The following is a 16,315-nucleotide window of genomic DNA, read 5'->3' as shown; positions in this document are numbered from 1 at the left end:
GGTTTCAAGGCCTGGGGAGACACAGGACTCCCTCTAATCACAGATCACACAAGCTGAGGGCGGGCGGGGGGTGGGGGGGGGGCGGCGGGCAGCACTCACGTAGATGAGGTGGTCCCGGTAGCGGATGAGCAGGTTGCGCAGGATGCCAGCCTCGTTGAGGTCTCCCAGGCGGATCATGTCCTCCACGCCATGGACTGACGTGGGGTGCATGGGCTTGATGTGCGTGGCGTTCTGCGGGGAGATCCAGTGTTCCTGCGAGGAGCACCGTGGCTATTGTCAGGCCGCACTCCTGGGACCCAGGCTGTGCTCTGCTGGGCAGGGGGCCCAGGAGGGACAGAGACCCTGAGTCTGTGCAACCCTGGTAAAGGCCTCCTCCTTTCCCATGACCAAACTCTGTCATTATCAAGTTTGAGTCTATGAGTCTATGAGGATGGTACTCCCCCCCCCCCCACCCACTACTCTATGGACCACTCCTCTTCCTCTTAGGGAATTCTTTCTACAGACCTAAAAGAGCAGCAGGGCAGGGACTCCAACCCCACCTAGGATTCTCATAAAGGCAATTAGAGTTCCCCCAACCCCAGTCACTTTGCAGGGTGGAGTGCAAAATGTAATCTTTGGAATTAGACTTGACTTCAGATACAGGCTCTGGTAAACAAAAGTATAAAAAGTAATTTCAGATAGTGCCAAGAACAAACCAATGTGCATATGGGATAGCGATCGAGGAGGGAACTACCTTCAGGTGGTCAGGAAGTACCTCTCCAAAGAGGGGACGTTTGGGCAGAGGTCTGAATGATGGGGAAGAGACCCCTGTAAGACATGGGGAGAGGGAATTCCAGGCTTAGGGAACAGCAAAAGCAAAATCTGAAGCTGTTGAAACCAGGCAATGGCAGTGGAGATGAAGAGACGTGATCTGTTTAGGATGGGTCTCACGGGGCTTGATGATGAATGTGGAGTAGCAGGAAACTAAGTGCTTGTGAGCTGATGCAGAAACTAGAAGAGAGGTTGCTCCATGGCTCTGCTACTCTCCCCTGCAATATCTTCTGCTGCAGGGGATGGGGGTGGCTTCCAGCTGTACATCTAGCTGATAGCACTGGCAGTTTCAACAAACCTGCAAATCTCTCCTTCCTTTTCCAAGGGGGTCTGCAGCACCTTCTCACAATCTAGCTTCTCAGTGAGGTGAGAGTGAACTGTGCTCTGGGGTATGGCTGCAGCCTGAGTGAGACCCCATAGCCCTCTGGGGGCCCCTGCCTGTTCCCAAATGCCAGAACCCTGGGATCCTCAGGACCAGACAGGAGCTTGACTTTTGGGAACAGGTGATGAGAAGAGGACCCCTCTGCCACCTCCCAGCTCCAGCCTTAAGACTTGGTGGGTAGGTAGGTGTGATGCACATGACATGTCCTCCCACAGCTGCTTCTCCTCAGGTTCCCTCTGGGATAACCAACTCCAACAACTGGACACTAGCAAGAATCTAGGGCATCGGCCCCTCATTCATCCCATCCCCAATCTAAGTGGTCACCTAGTCCTACTCATTCAACCCTCTGAAGGGTTCTGCTGATTGAGTGGTACTCTCCTCACCTGTACTCTAGCCCCTACCCTGATCCAGACCATTGTCTCTACCCGGCCCCCTGGTCCTTGCAGTGCTCCATCTCCCCTCCAGCACTCCTCAGCACCTATTTGATCCCATCGCTCTGGAGCTTGGAGCCTTTCCCTGCTCCCCTATACTCCAGCCTTCAGTTCCTTCAGCCTGGCTTTCAAAGGCCAACTGAGGTAGATACAGGGACCTTAGGCCTTTGCTCCGGTAATCCTCTGTACTTCCAAGCCAGCATGGCCTTGCTTATGCTATTCCTTTTACTTCCTTTCCACTCAGCCTTCGAGGCCCAGCTCAAGGGTATCCCAGTTTCTAAAGCCTCTGCTGACCGTGCCGCCCACTCTGACATGTGCCTTCCCCCCACCTCGACCGCAGGCTGTGGCAGGGCCTCCTCTGGGCCCCCACGTTCCCTGGGTCTCCCATTGGAAAGCAGTGGTCACACTGGGCTGCCATTGCCTAAATGTGGTTCTGACCTCCCAATGTGCCCCAAGGCTGGGGACTCCTGCTATGTCTTCTATATCCTTGGTCCATAGTGGGCCACACACAAATGGTGTGGCAGGGAATCTGATGGGATAGATGGCCAGCTGGTGACTACTGAGGAACAGTTCTGAATTAGAAGCAGAAGTCCTGGGACGCTTGGGTGGCTCAGTGGTTGAGCATCTTCCTTTGGTTCAGGGTGTGATCCTAGGGTCTTGGGATCGAGTCCTGAAGCCTCCTTCTCCTTCTACCTATGTCTCTGCCTCTCTCTCTGTGTCTCTCATGAATAAACAAATAAAATCTTAAAAAAAAAAAAAGAAGCAGAAGTCCTAATTTTGGAGAGACCCCTGTAGTTCCTAATTCCCACCATCTCACTGCACCTGAGAAAACAGTATCAGAGGAGGATGGTGGCCTGCCGCAGGTCCTCAGAGGGGTCAGGGACAGGGTGAGCCAGAGCCCACAACTCCAACCTCCCTGGCATTTCATGGCACCTCCCGGGCCAGGAGTACTTCTGTCCAGCCCAGGCCCTCCCACAGACCTCCCCCAGGCATGAATGGGCCGGATGGGAAGATGGAAGAACCCGCCCGGACTTTCCAGTCCTGAGTGGAACATTCCTAGCTCCCATTTTATCCTATTTCTTGATAAAAATTGATCCAGTTGGAAAGTTCCCTCTGCCTGGTCCCTGCTCCATGACTCGGTGTTAGGCTCCAGCACGGGCCAGAGGGAAGAGGATGCCTGGGCAAGCTATGTGCCTGCCCCACTCACCTCCAGCCTCTGGTCCCCAGAATCCCTCCAACAGTTCAGCACAGAGGTACGAAGCAGCTCGGCTACCATGTGACCCTGTAGCCCTGTGCTCACCACCTGGCTTCCCTGAGCTTCCATGACCTCATCTATGCAATGGGAATGAGAAGAAGTATCCCTTCTTTTTGGGGATTTGCGGTGGGGCAGGGGCAGGGGCTGGGGTGGTGGTGGGGTGGTGGTGGTGGTGGTGGTGGAATTAATCTATACACTAAGAGCCAACCTTTGTTTCACTCCCACCACCTCTAAAACGCGCCAGTGCCTGGTCATTGCTCAACCAGGGCTGGGTATTATTACTCTAATGCTTTCCGGTTTTACAGAGGAGATCTATGTTCTCATTTGTTTCTCATAACATCCCATAAAAGAATTAGCACTTAGTAGCAAGGAGTCACACTCAAGTGATAAAGCGGCTCGCCTGGTTACACAGAACTAAGCCTCTCCTCACCTCTTTCCTACACAGGACTCCCAACTGAGGTCAGCACCCCTCAGGCCAATGGCCACAGGTGCCCACAGCATAGACCAAAGTATAACCAAGACACAACCTGAGGCCTGGCCTGAAGGAATGCCAGAGAGAGAGAGAGAGAGAGAGAGAGAACATGGCCAATCCCACGGAGCACAGACACATCTGGAAAAGAGTTGGTCTGGTACTGAGTTTGGAGAGACAGGGACTGTGTGCTCTGTAGAGGAAGGGAAGGAGGGGGCCTCTGGCCATGGGAACAATTTAGGCAAAAGCAGAACATTAGGATCCCCGTGAGGATCATCCCTCCCTCCCTCCTTCTATCCTTCCTTCCCTCCCTCCCTCTCCTCCTCCCTTTCTCCTGTGAGGCTTCACAGAGAACCCTGTCTAGACAGATGCGTTGTGGGGTCTCAGAAGAACCACATGTGACTTGCCTAGTCCCTGCCCTCAAGTTAAGGGAATCTTAGAAGTCAGAGGGGTCAAAGACAACACGTGGAGGGTGGTGGGGGGTAAGGAAGGAATAAGAGTGGGAAAGGCCCTGAAAGAAGAGGCCAGAAGCCCTGGGCCCCATGCTACTGAAGCAAAGCAACGTCCCTGACCTGCCCTGGCCACCCAGTCATGTCCCTCCCCACCTGCAGCCCCCACTCTCAGGGCTTTAGTGGGAGTGGGTGGGAGGGGAGCTCTGGGATCCAGTGACACAGTTACAGGACACCATCTGACAGGCAACATGACCCAGGTGAAACATGAGCCTGCAGGCAGAGTCCCTGCCCCACCCCCCAAAGGGACTACAGACCAGGCCTGTCTGCACTGCCAGCTGAACCTGTGTCCCCTCCTCTGGCTGCAACCTCACAGTGGCTTCCTAGAAGGTCCTAGAACCAGACCTCCAGAATGATGTTGCAGGCACTCAGGTTCTAAACCCAGGGAACAAAAGCATGGTTTAACGGAAGCTGGGCACTGCCATGAAGATACTGGGTGAGGAAACACATACACAGAGGCCAAAGGTCCTGAGTGCTAATCCCAGCACCATCACTTACTAGCTGTATGACTGCGCTTGATGGTCCCTCCCTGTCTCAGTTTCCCCTTAGGGAACAGAGCATTTGCCTCTCACAGATGCTGTGAGGACCCAAAGACAGAGCTTGGGTCTAAGGGCTCTGCGGGGTGTCCCTGAAACCTGCAGGAACAACAGTGATGCCCCTGCCCCCTGTGTGTGCATTTCCTGCCTCTAGGCACCACCCCCCCGCCCCCAGCCCTGCCCTTGCCCCAGTAGAGCACTCTGCTCCCAGTCACTGTGCCCTCTTTTGCCACCAGCATCTAGTAGACAGAACCTTAGTTCTGGGTACAGCACAAGGCACAATCCAAAGAACGGGGGGACTGAATCTCCCCGGGTCCCTCCTGTCCCCGCTAAGCTAGGACTCTGTTCTCAGTACAACATCCCCACATCTCCAGGCCACGTACACATGTGTTTCCCCTCTGGACCCTCCTCCAAGCACCTGCCTTCTCCACAGCAGGACCCTGACTTTATACTCTTCCATCCCTCCCCACTCCCACTACCCACAGAACTTACACCTCCCATGTCCCTTTCCTTCAAGGCCACAAGAAATGAAGGGTTAATCCATTAGACTGATTCCCAGGGCAGTGCCAAGGAATACAATGAATTCCTAAGACACCAAAAGCTAACAGAGCAAGACTATGGTCATTTTTAGACTAACTCACTTTACTGAGGTGTTCTCTTCACAGGACCCAACTTATGAGTCAACAAACCAGTGAGATAATTACTATTATCCCCATTTTACAGAAGAAGAAACTCAGGCTCAGAAGTGATGGTTGGTGATGGTTGCATAACTAATAAATGGGCAGGATGGGAATCTGAATCCAGTCTCTCTGATTCCCTGTGTGTGTAGAGCTTCCAGCCTGGTGCCACCCTCTGCCCACCACTGTACATGTGCCACAGCGCCAGCTGCTGGGGCAGGTCCACCAGCTCCTACATTGCAGATGAGGCTCCCAATGTTCACGTTGGCCAGGGCCTTTGCAAACAAACCCGGCCAGAAAGGCTCAACATTCACACCCGCTGCTTTAATGAGGGCATTGATCTTATCCTCCGTGACCGTCACCTCGTCGTCGTGCAGGATGATGGGCCCCCATCTCCAACACCATGCAGAACAGACTGAGTGCTTATGGAAATAGAACCCAGCAGCCTGGGCAGAAGGAAAGGCATCCTCTTGCTGGGGGCAGTGGGAAAGCTCTGTGGAAGACGGGACATCTAAGAGGCAGGAGGAGGGGCACAGGTAGTGCCTCCACCCCCTTTAGGTGGCCCCTGCCTCAGGTGGCCTGCCAGCCTGTGTCTTGCCAAGGGCCTAAGGGGCAGGGGAGGTAGGGGGCTACTCACATTGCCTTCATCGTCCACCACCTGGATCTGCCCAGAGTCACACAGCTTCACCACTGCTCCAATGGGCACATCGAACTCCTGCCCAGATCTCAGGTCCATCCAGACATAGTCCCCCTGTGGATGAGAGAACATCCCAGGCCAGGTGAGCAGGGAGGGGCATCCTGTGCCCCAGCTCTCCTACCACCAGAGGCTCCTGTGCCAACTACAGGAGAGGGAAGAAGGGGGAGCTCACACTTGCTGGGAGCCATCTGTGTCAGACCCGGGGCCAGGCACTTATGCAATGTCCTCAAAACCTCCTCTGTAACAGCTGTTACTGCCCCCATTTCACAGATAGGTAGGTAGAGGCTCAGAGGGGTGAAGAAACCATGCAGCTGGGCAGCTTCAAACCCAGGCCTGTCCAGTGCCCCACTTTCCACAAGGCTCTACACCCCATACAGGTACAGCAAATCTGTTGAGGTTCAGGCAGAGACACTAAGCCACCCAAACCACTTCCTCTTGGTCCTAAAGGAGGCATCCCCACAGGACACCCAAACACTGTCCATCGCCTCTGGAGGCAAGTCTCAGAGTTCTAGGTGTGGGATGCCTGAGTGACACTGCTCTGTGCTGGGCCCTCTGATACAAGTTCCACCATACCGCCTCCCAGCTTGTGGGGAGAGCCCCGACCTTGAGGGGGAGGGTGTCCCGCTGTGTCCCCTGCTCTCACTACACGCCCAGTGAGGCACACAGAAGCTAAACCTAAAATATAGAGTCAGAGAAATGGACTTAGAAACAACCGCTTTTAGGGGCACCTGGGTGGCTCAGTGGTTGAGCGTCGGCCTTTGGCTCAGTTCATGATCCCAGGGTCCTGGGATCGAGTCCTGCATCAGGCTTCTCCCTCTGCCTCTGTCTCTCATGAATAAATAAATAAAATCTTTAAAAATAAATAAATAATAGAACAACCGCTTTCAGCACTGAGGCATTCCACAAACACCTACTGAGCACCCACTGAATACAAGGCACTGATCAATCTGAATGCAGGGGATCCAGCAGTGACCATGGGGTCTACTACGTTCCAGCTGAGAGGAGACAGAAAACAAAGACCTGAGCAAATACATTCACACAGTCACTGTGGAGAGTGGTGAGGACTGTGGAGGGCCCTGGCATAGGGATGTGCAGAAGACTGAGCCAGCCTACAGCTCTCACAGTGGTGGGCAAGACCCAGCACCGTAGACTCTCCCTGGCCTGCAGGTAAAAGGTGGGTTTTATCCTAATCCTAATGAGAGCTCCTCCAGAGAGTGAGAGAACACAGCTTAATAAAACTAGAACTTCCCAAGCAGCAGCTAGAAACAGAACAGCTGAATAAACAGAGGGTGATGAGGTTACCCTGTGGGTAAGGCCCAGGGACGGGGCTCTGGGCTGGGAGTCAGGAGCCTGGGTTCTAGCCTTGTCCCGCCTGGGCCCGGAACAAGCTGCTGACTTGAGCCTCCGGTTCCATATGCCTCCCTCCGAGGGGTGGGCTCAGTGAGTCCCGAGGCCAACTCCTCACTGCCTCAGCCTCCTCTTCCCATTGCAGTCAACTATCGTTCGGCCCCAGCTTCCACTTCATGGGAGGGAGGTTACGCACGTCAGAGACAGACTAACTCCAAACCCAAGCTTTCTCCTGGAGAAAGCAGGAAGAATTGGAGAGCCAAGGAGAACTCCTGTGTTTCCTGGGCATCTGCGGTGTGCCTGGGCTGCAGGGCTGCTTCCCGTAAGGTGCCCTGGGGAACCCTTTTGTCCCAAACCCAAACTGTCCTTCCTGACACACCCCTCAGCCACGCAGCCGAGTTCCAGGCCACAGGCCACCTGACACAGCCTGCTCTTCTCCAGGGCCCGCTACCCCACCCACCTTTCCACGCAGAGGATGCCCGCCCATCTGTCCAGCTCTTCGGCTCCTCCCCACGGCAACCTCCTCCTCCCCAACCCCTGAAGAGCTCATTCACTCATCCAGCACGTATTTAGGGAGAGCCCACTGTGGACCAGTCTTGTTCCAGCTCTGGGGACAGAGCCAAAACACATGGGAAAGGCAGAGGGCCTACAGCCAGAAGAGGGGAGGACATTGTGGGGGCGGGGGACCACGGGCAGGTACCAGGTTGCGAGAGAGATTGGACTTTAGAAGGTTTTAAGCAGGAGAATGGCGTGATGAATTTACATTTTCAAAATCTCACTGTGGCTGCTGTGTGGAGAATGGGGGCATCCCTCCAGGCTCCAGGGCCTCTGGGCTGGCCGCTTCCAGATAGCACCATGCTGGGTGATCACCATCTATGCGACCCTTCACCACTAGCCTGCAACACCCCAAGGACAGGCCTGGGTCTGAGTCCCATCTGTGACTCCTCAGAGTCAAACAGGAAAACAGAATTCATCTCTTAATGAGAGAGAGTGTGTGTGTAAGAGAGAAAACATGTGATAGAGGGGATGTGAACAAGAATGAAGACTGTATAGCATGAGAGGAGAGAGAGTCAGACACTAACTGCTGGAGGCCAGGCTGGCCAGGATGCTGCTTCCTGCTAACTCACAATACACCCACTTCGGGCCAGGTAGGTAGAGGCTTCCAGATGATTAACTTTCTCATCGACAGCTCTTAGGCAGAGGGTTCTATTTCTACCTCATCTCCTCAAAGAAGTCAAGAAATCTGCCCAAATCCGCCTGTTTTGTACTAAAACCAGGAACGGAGTCCAAATCTGACAAACTCCAAATCTAGTGCTCTTTCCTGACATCTCTCTGAACCCAGTTCTGTGAGCAAAACAGGAAACACTGATAGGACCCTTGGCCTTAAATGGCTTGCAGGCCGAAGCGCATGCCGGAAGCCTCAACAGGGGGCAGCTAGAGGGCAGGAGTCTGAGTCACCTGTATCCCCTGACCCAACACAGAGCCTGGCACACAGAAAATGCATCCCACTCCAGGACAGAGGATAACCTGTGTGAGCAGGAAATGGGAGCCTGGAGAGGCTGAGCAGGGAGCTCAGGATGTACAGAAACAGAAGTGACTAGAACTCTCCTAATCAAGGATAGTCACAAGGAGGGCAGTGACTTAACTTTCTCTTTCTCTGCTCCAGGTCTCAATTTGAGGACAAAGGCTAAAATGGCAGCTGAGTGGCCTGAGGGAGAATTATGAGGCCTGAAAACCTCTGAGGGAAGATGTTCTCATGGTCCCAGGGAAAGTTATTGAGGCATCAGGATGCAGGTGGGATGGAATCGTCTTCATTTTTACAGATGAGGAGACTGAGGTCCAAAGAGACAAAGGAATCTGGCCGTAGTCACTCATCAAATTGGTGACTGATAAAATCGTGAGCACCTGCAGGCCAGAGCCTGAACCAGAACAGGATGAGTCGGGAATGCTGGCTGGGTGACAGAAGGAAAATGGAAAAGAACAGGAAAGTTTTGGGGCGCCTGGGTGGCATGGTTGGTCAAACATCCAACTCTTGGTTTTAGCTCAGGTCATGATCTCATGGTTGTGGGATTGAGCCCCTTCTTGGGCTCTGTACAGACTCAGTGTAGAGTCTGCTTGAGACTCACTCTCCCTCTGCCTCTGCTGCTCGTGCTCTCGCTCAAATCTTTAAAAGAAGAAAAAAAGAGCAGGAAACTCTTTTGTGGAGCAGGAAGAAGGAGAAGAAAGGGATACTGGGTCTCACCCCACCAGCCTCTCCCATCTCCAGATTGCAGGCACTCATGCCTGCCTCTGGCCCCATTCATGCCACTCTGTTGGGGCAGATGCTCCACTGCAGACTTCATCTTGAATTGAAAATACCATTTGTGACATGCCAGATGCCTCAATATGGCTGTGTGACATGGGGCAAGTCCCAGCTCTTCACTGTCACAAGAGTGGCTAGAGCAGAGGGTCTCACAGAATGGATCTATCTAAAAGTTCTCAAAAGGACCCCAAAACCCCACGGGGAAGCTGGACCAGCCACAGCAAACAGAGTTAATGAGAGCTTGGTTCAGGTCCCAGCTCTGCCCCTAATCCTGTGTGACTTTGGGAACATCTTTCAATCTCTCCGAGTTCTGTTCACAGAGCTCACCCAGAGTCAGGGCATGGGAAGATGAGAGACCCCACAAACTCAAGTCTTTGATGTCTACCCACCTGCCCTCCCCAGCTGCAGCCCAGTGCGTGATGAACCTCACTTCCACCTGACTGGGCCTTGGCCCTTTCTGCCTCTTTCCTTCTTTGTGGAATGAAAGGAGTCTCAGGACAGGTCCCCCCCCCAATCCCCCCCCCCCCCGTCCTCCCATCCTCATAATCACTCTGGGACACCGGTTTTATTAGCCCCATTTTCACAGGTGGGAAAGGTGACCCAGAGACTTGCCAAGGGCACCTGTGAGCCAGGCGTCCAGCTGCTAACCGTAGGCGGAGGAGGGCCCCGGGCCAGCTCTCCCGCGGGTGGGCCGGCCAGACCGCTCTCCCCAGCCCCTCGCAGCAGCCGGGGCCTCCCCGCCCTGGGCCGCGGACACGCGGGAAGGCTCTTGGCGGGCCTGGCGCATCCACCTTGGGTGAAGGCAGAGGCTCCGGGCACCAGAAGGGGCGGCGGGGGCCAGGGTGGCGCGGGGAGCCAGGGATCGCCTGCGGCGCCGGGGGTGGGGTGGGGGGCCCGTCTGCGTGCACCCCGCGCTCCGCGGCGCCCTGGGGCCGGGCTGCCCGGGGTGCGCCCTCCCGCTCCCGGCGGCCTCACCGGCAGGACCGCGCACGCCTTCAGCGCGTGGTTCAGGCTGCGCACCAGCGCCCACTTGGCCGGAGACTTGGCGCGCGCGTCGGCGGGGTCCGCGGGGTCGGCGGGGTCGGCGGGGTCCGCGGGGTCGGGGCCGGGGTCGGGGCCGGCGCGGGGCTCCATGGCCGGCGGCGCGGGCGGCGCGGGCTCCCTAATTCACCTAATCCCGTGCGCGCCGCCCGCGGGGAACCCTAAACCCCGCCACCTGCCGCGGGCCCATGGCAACGGCGGCTTAGGTGACGCCCGCGGGCGGGCCGGGGAGGGTCCCCCACCTCCCCAGCCCCGCCGTCCCTCAGCCCGGCCCGCAGCGCGCCGCGCCCCGACCCAGCCTCGCCTGGGCTGCGGTTTTGCAGCAAATCTGTAAGTTTTTCTACGGAAAGTCCCGTGGGGATGTCACGGAGTGGAACGCAATAAACTTCGTGAATTTTTAAGACTTAAGGGAAGGCTTAAGGGAAGGTGCCTGAAAGATCCTTCTAGCTCACTGGCGTCCTCTAGAAAGCGGTGGCAGGTAAAAATCTTCAGGGGGTGGAGGAAATGAGGGGGTGGGTGGTGGCCGAGAGGAAGCTTCCCAACAGAACAGCCCCGGTGACTGGGCCTCCTCCAGCCTTGAGGCTGGCCGGCTGGGAGAGGGAGCACTGAGGCCTGGGGGAGGGTGTCCCCGGGTTCTCCAGGACAGTGGGCACCACGCTGGGCTCTGTGTCCTGGCAGCCACACAGGGCTGGGCACCTGGCTTGAGTCCATGCTGGGCCGTGGGCCACAGTCCTATCCAGAAAGCACAGGCCCTGTGACTCGCCTCCCACTCCCTTTCCCCCTCTCCCTACTTTTCTTTTTTCTTTAAAGATTTTGTTTATTTATTTGACAGATTGAGAGAGAGTGAGCAAGAGCATGAGCAAGGGGAGCATCAGGGAGAAGCAGTGAGGGAGACCAATGCAGGGCTCAATCCTGGGACCCTGCAATCATGAGCTGAAGGCAGATGCTCAACGCACTCAGCCACCCAGGCGCTCCAACCACCACCCCCTCCCCCGCCCCATGTTTTCTTCTTCCCTTTCCCTCCTTTGCCTTTGCTCTTCAAGGCCTTTTGTTTCCATATTTGGCCCTTGGCATTGCCTGGAATCCTGGAGGCCTAATTGGTCCCACAAAAACAAGCCAACTACTATGGGGAGTAGGGGGGATGGCAAGGAAGGAGACAGTGAGGCTTTACACAGAACTCAGAGCTACCCCCACTGGACTTGGGCTTCCCTTTTCCCCAGTTCTGTATCCGAGCCTCAGGGACCCAGCCTTCTGCCACCTGGCTCAAAGCCGACTGACCGCAGCCATTTCCATCTATTCCTGTGCTCACCCTGCTCTTGGGAGGGGTCCTTCCCCCAGCCAAGCACAGAGCAAGCACACCTACCTCTGCCCACCCACCGACCCATAGGAATCCATGGGAACAGGACCTTTAGACACAGGAAGGTGCCAGGGGTGGGCTTCCAGGCATCTTTCCATTTGTCCGTGTAACTAACCTTCAGAGGCTCAGACTAAAGCTTAGGAGACACCATCCTCAGAGCTCCCAACCTAGGAATGGACGCAGCCAGACCCAAATAAGGCTAGTGCCACCAGATGAGGGACAAATTCATTCTGGAGACAGGATTGCATGGCCACTATGCTGTTAGACTTGGGACCTGGACAGCTTAGGTTTAATCCTGGCTAGGCCACTCCAGCTGTGTCATCTTGAGCAAGTTCCTCAACCTGTATGTGCCTTTGTCTCTGCATCTATGGAATGACAAGGTAACAGTACCTCATGAGTTGCCTGTGATGATTAAAAAGGTTTACATGTATAACTCACTCAGATTCATACCTGTTAGAATAAATGGCTGTATGAGCATTGGTTATTATTAACTGAGCAAGTTATGTTAGGGGTGACACCTGGGTGCTGTGCTTATTTTAGGCAGACATGAGAGGGAAGGGCACTCCAGAAGAGGGAAAAGCAAAGCACAGAGAAGTGGAAATAAGAAGGAAGAGATGGTCAAACAGGTCTGGTATATGGTTAGAGGCCCCCTCAGGGAAACCCAGCCAGTACTATGAACCTAACCCTGCCGGACCCAGACCCATTGTTCAGCCCCATGCACCTGGGCCACCTTGAGCTGAAGCCTGGGAATAGGCCCCTTTCCCTGCAAGCAGCCTGCACACCAGGTGTGGGAGGCAAGTCTAATGCTCCTGTGACCCACTGTGGCATCACCAGATCCTCTCCCAGAGCCAGGGCTCACTGCTGCTCCAGCCTCATCTCCTGCTGCCTTGAACATACAGGATAGGGTCTCCCTAACCTCGCCTTTGCTTCTGCTGGGCCCTCTGCCAAGAATGCTTCACCCCACTATCCTCTTCCCTGCCCCCACCCAGCCACCAAGGCTCTACAGGGCCATGTGCCACCTGTTCTCCACAGCCCCCTCCACTGCCTTCTTTTCTGTACTTCCTTGGTGCCTCATAGAAACTCACAGTGCTTCCCTGATGCTATCACACCACCATCCAGCCCAATTCTGGCCAGATGGGGAGACAGAGTTTCAGAGGGGGTGAAGAGACTTACTTAAGGATACATACCAAGTTGGGACAAAAAGCTTTCATTTACTAACTGCACCAAATGTCATGAGCAAGTGATGTCAAGGAAGATGGCAGAGACATCTTTACAGAAACACTAAGAATATATGGGAGAAGCTGTCAGAATCAACTGTACTAGAATTCTAGAAAATAATCAAATGTTTATAGTAACCAATGGAACATTTAATAAAGAGAAAGGTGACTGAACCCCGGCAGGAGAGCTTTGTGGTATTTTAACCTACCCCCTACCTCCCATCTTGTGGCAGTCTTGAAGATGTAGGCCCCACATCCCTGGTGTGGGGTTTTGGAGCCAGAAATAGAACAGACCTATTATCAAAGAACTATGCTTGTTTTAACCTATCTGGGAACTCCCTAAAAGAATAATACAAAGGGCCTGCCTTTATTTCTCTAACTTGGGACTGCCCCAGGATGGAGAAGCTGCTCTGGTCAAAAACATTCAAAGAGAGTTGAACTACCACCCACTGCCACCTGGGGAAAAATAATCAGTTGGAAAAAACAGTAGCCACTCCAAAATGCCTGGTGGAAAGCCAGGGAAATATGGGTTTTGAAAAGCTCCTGCATATACTAGGTAATTTAGAAAACCTCACATGCCCAGGGTTGGAAGAATGTTCAGAAAAAGCCCAAGAAAGCCTTCACCTAAACTTGCACCTTCAACTGACCCTCAAGCTCTTTGTAGACAGGAAATGAAGGCTAAGTCAGGGTTGTAAATGGCCTGAGCATTGAAGGCATGCCCCAACACACACCAAGCCCAACTGCAGGACTGAGAGTTGTTTTTGGCTCTAGGGGTTTTCAAAACTTCAATGACCATGCACAATAAAGAATACAGTGTTCTTAAAGATAGTTTAGAAATGTCACTAAACAAAACTACAACTCACAAGCAGCAGCAACAAACCAGAGGGAGAGAGGAGATCAGACTTTCAGATTTATCATGTTTAAGTGTCCAATTTTCCAAAAAAAGGTCCAATTTTCAAAAAAAATTATGATGAGGCATGCAAAGAAACAAATATGGCCCACTCACAGGTAAAAAGAAATTAATAGAAACTTTCCCTGAGGAAGCTCAGACATTGGACCTTATAAACAAAGATTTTTATCAGCTACCTGAAATATAGTCAAAGAATGGGAGAAAACTAGAACATTTCACCAAATAGAGTATAAATAAAGGGATAGAAATAATTAAAAGTGATCAAATAAAATGTTAGGAGTTGAGGGCCACCTGCACAGCTCAGTGGTCGAGCATCTGCTTTTGGCTCAGGGCATGGTCCCAGGGTCCTGGGATTAAGTCCCACATCGGGATCCCTGCAGGGAGCCTGCTTCTCCCTTTGCCTATGTCTCTGCCTCTCTCTCTCTGTCTCTCTGTCTCATGAGTAAATAAATAAAATATTTTTTAAAATGTTAGGAGTTGGCAAATACAATAACCAACATGATAATTTCACTAAAGGGATTCAACAGCAAATTTGAGCAGGCAAAAGGAAGAATCAGCAAACTAGAAGACAGGTTAATTGAGATTACAGTCTGAGGAATAAGAAGAGGAAAAAAAAGAATTAGAAAAAAATGAGCAGAACCTAAGAAACCTGTGCGACATCAGGTGGACCAACATATGCATAATGGGAATCCCAAAGGATAGGAGAAGAGAAAGGGGCAGAAAAGATATTTGAAGAAATAATAGTCAAAACCTTGCCAAACTTGATGAAAGTCACAAATCTACATGTGCAAATAGCTCAATAAATTCCAGGTAGGGTGAACGCAAAAGATCCACATTGAGTCTTAGCCATAACAATCAGACAACAACAATAACAAAATAAAAGTCATCCACATTGGTAGGGAAGAAGTAAAACTGCCACATTTTGCAGTTTCTATATATAGAAAATGCTAAAGACTCTGCTAAAAAAAACTACTAGAACTGTTAAATTAATTCAATAAGGTCACAGGATACAAAATCAATATACAGAAATCTATTGCAATTCTGGGATGCCTGGGTAGCTCAGCAGTTGAGCATCTGCCTTTGGCTCAGGGTGTGATCCCAGAGTCCTGGGATTGAGTCCTGCATCAGGCTCCTCCCAGGGAGCCTGCTTCTCCCTCTGCCTATTCTCTCATGAATAAATAAAATATTTTTAAAAGATCTATTGCATCTCTATACATCAATAATGAAGCAACAGAAAGAGAATTTAAGAAAACCATCCATTTACAATTGCATCCAAAATAATAAAATACCTAAGAATAAACTTAACCAAGATGGTAAAAGACCTGTACACTGAAAACTATAAAAAGCACTGATGAAAGAAATTAAGACAATGCAAAGAAATGGAAAGACATTCCATGCTCATGGATTGAAAGAACAAATGTTAAAATGTCTATACTAACCAAAGCAATCTACACATTTAATGTAATCCCTATCAAAGTACCAACAACATTTTTCATATAACTAGAACAAACAATCCAAAAATGTGTATGGAACCACAAAAGGCCCCAATAGCCAAAGCAATTATGAAAAAAGGAAAAACTGGAAGCATCACAATTCAGAATTCAAGTTATATTACAAAGCTGTAGTGACCAAAATAGTATGATACTGGCACAAAAATAGACACATAGATCAATAAAACAGAATAGAAAGCCCAGAAATAAACCCCTCATTATATGGTCAATTAATCTTTGACAAAGAAAGAGAATATACAATGGGGAAAAGATGGCTTCTTGAACAAATGGTATTGGGACAACTGGACAGCTATATACAAAAGAATGAATCTGGACCACTTTCTTACATCATACACAAAAATGAAGCCAAAATAGATTAAGGCCCTAAATGTGAGACCTGGAACCATAAAAATCCTAGAAGAACACACAGGCAGTAATTTCTCTGACATCAGTAGCCTCCTGAGGCAAGGGAAACAAAAGCAAAAAAAAACCCCAAAAAACAAAAAACTATTAGGATTTCACCAAAACAAAAAGCCTCTGCACAGCAAAGGGGAAAAAAGATCTACATTGAGACACATTAAAATCAAACTGTCAAAAGACAAAGAGAGACTCATTGTATACAAAGCATCTTCAATATGATTAGTAGTTGAGTTTTCATCAGAAATCATGGCAATGATTTCTGATTTCAGAAGGCAATGAGAGGATATATTTAAAGTGATGAAATGTCAGACAAGAGTTCAATATCTGGCAACAACCAACTAAAAGACAACCTACTGAATGGGAGAAGCTAATTGCAAATGACATATCCACTAAAGGGTTAATATCCAGACTATATAAAAAACTGATACAACTCAACATCAAAAAAACAAATAATCCAATTTAAGA

The 16,315-nt window shown here is 51.6% G+C and overlaps 1 protein-coding gene across 7 annotated transcripts in view; it reads right to left on the bottom strand.

Moving 5' to 3' along the window:
- The window catches only part of MYO7A (myosin VIIA), an 84,263-nt gene that overhangs the window by 60,806 nt on the left and 7,142 nt on the right, over positions 1–16,315 (bottom strand). For all 7 annotated transcript variants that reach the window (XM_072794748.1, XM_072794747.1, XM_072794743.1 and 4 more), the window contains exons 3-4: positions 5,707–5,820; positions 100–252 (exon numbers count right to left, since the gene is read on the bottom strand). In XM_072794748.1, coding sequence (XP_072650849.1) covers positions 100–252; positions 5,707–5,820 — 267 coding nt within the window. The remainder of the gene's footprint in view (positions 1–99; positions 253–5,706; positions 5,821–16,315) is intronic.

This window comes from Canis lupus, chromosome 23, assembly GCF_048164855.1.
Source record: "Canis lupus baileyi chromosome 23, mCanLup2.hap1, whole genome shotgun sequence".
NCBI lineage: Eukaryota > Metazoa > Chordata > Mammalia > Carnivora > Canidae > Canis > Canis lupus.
The sequence above is the reverse complement of the archived record's forward strand: the minus strand, read 5'-3'. Positions and strand labels throughout refer to the sequence as shown.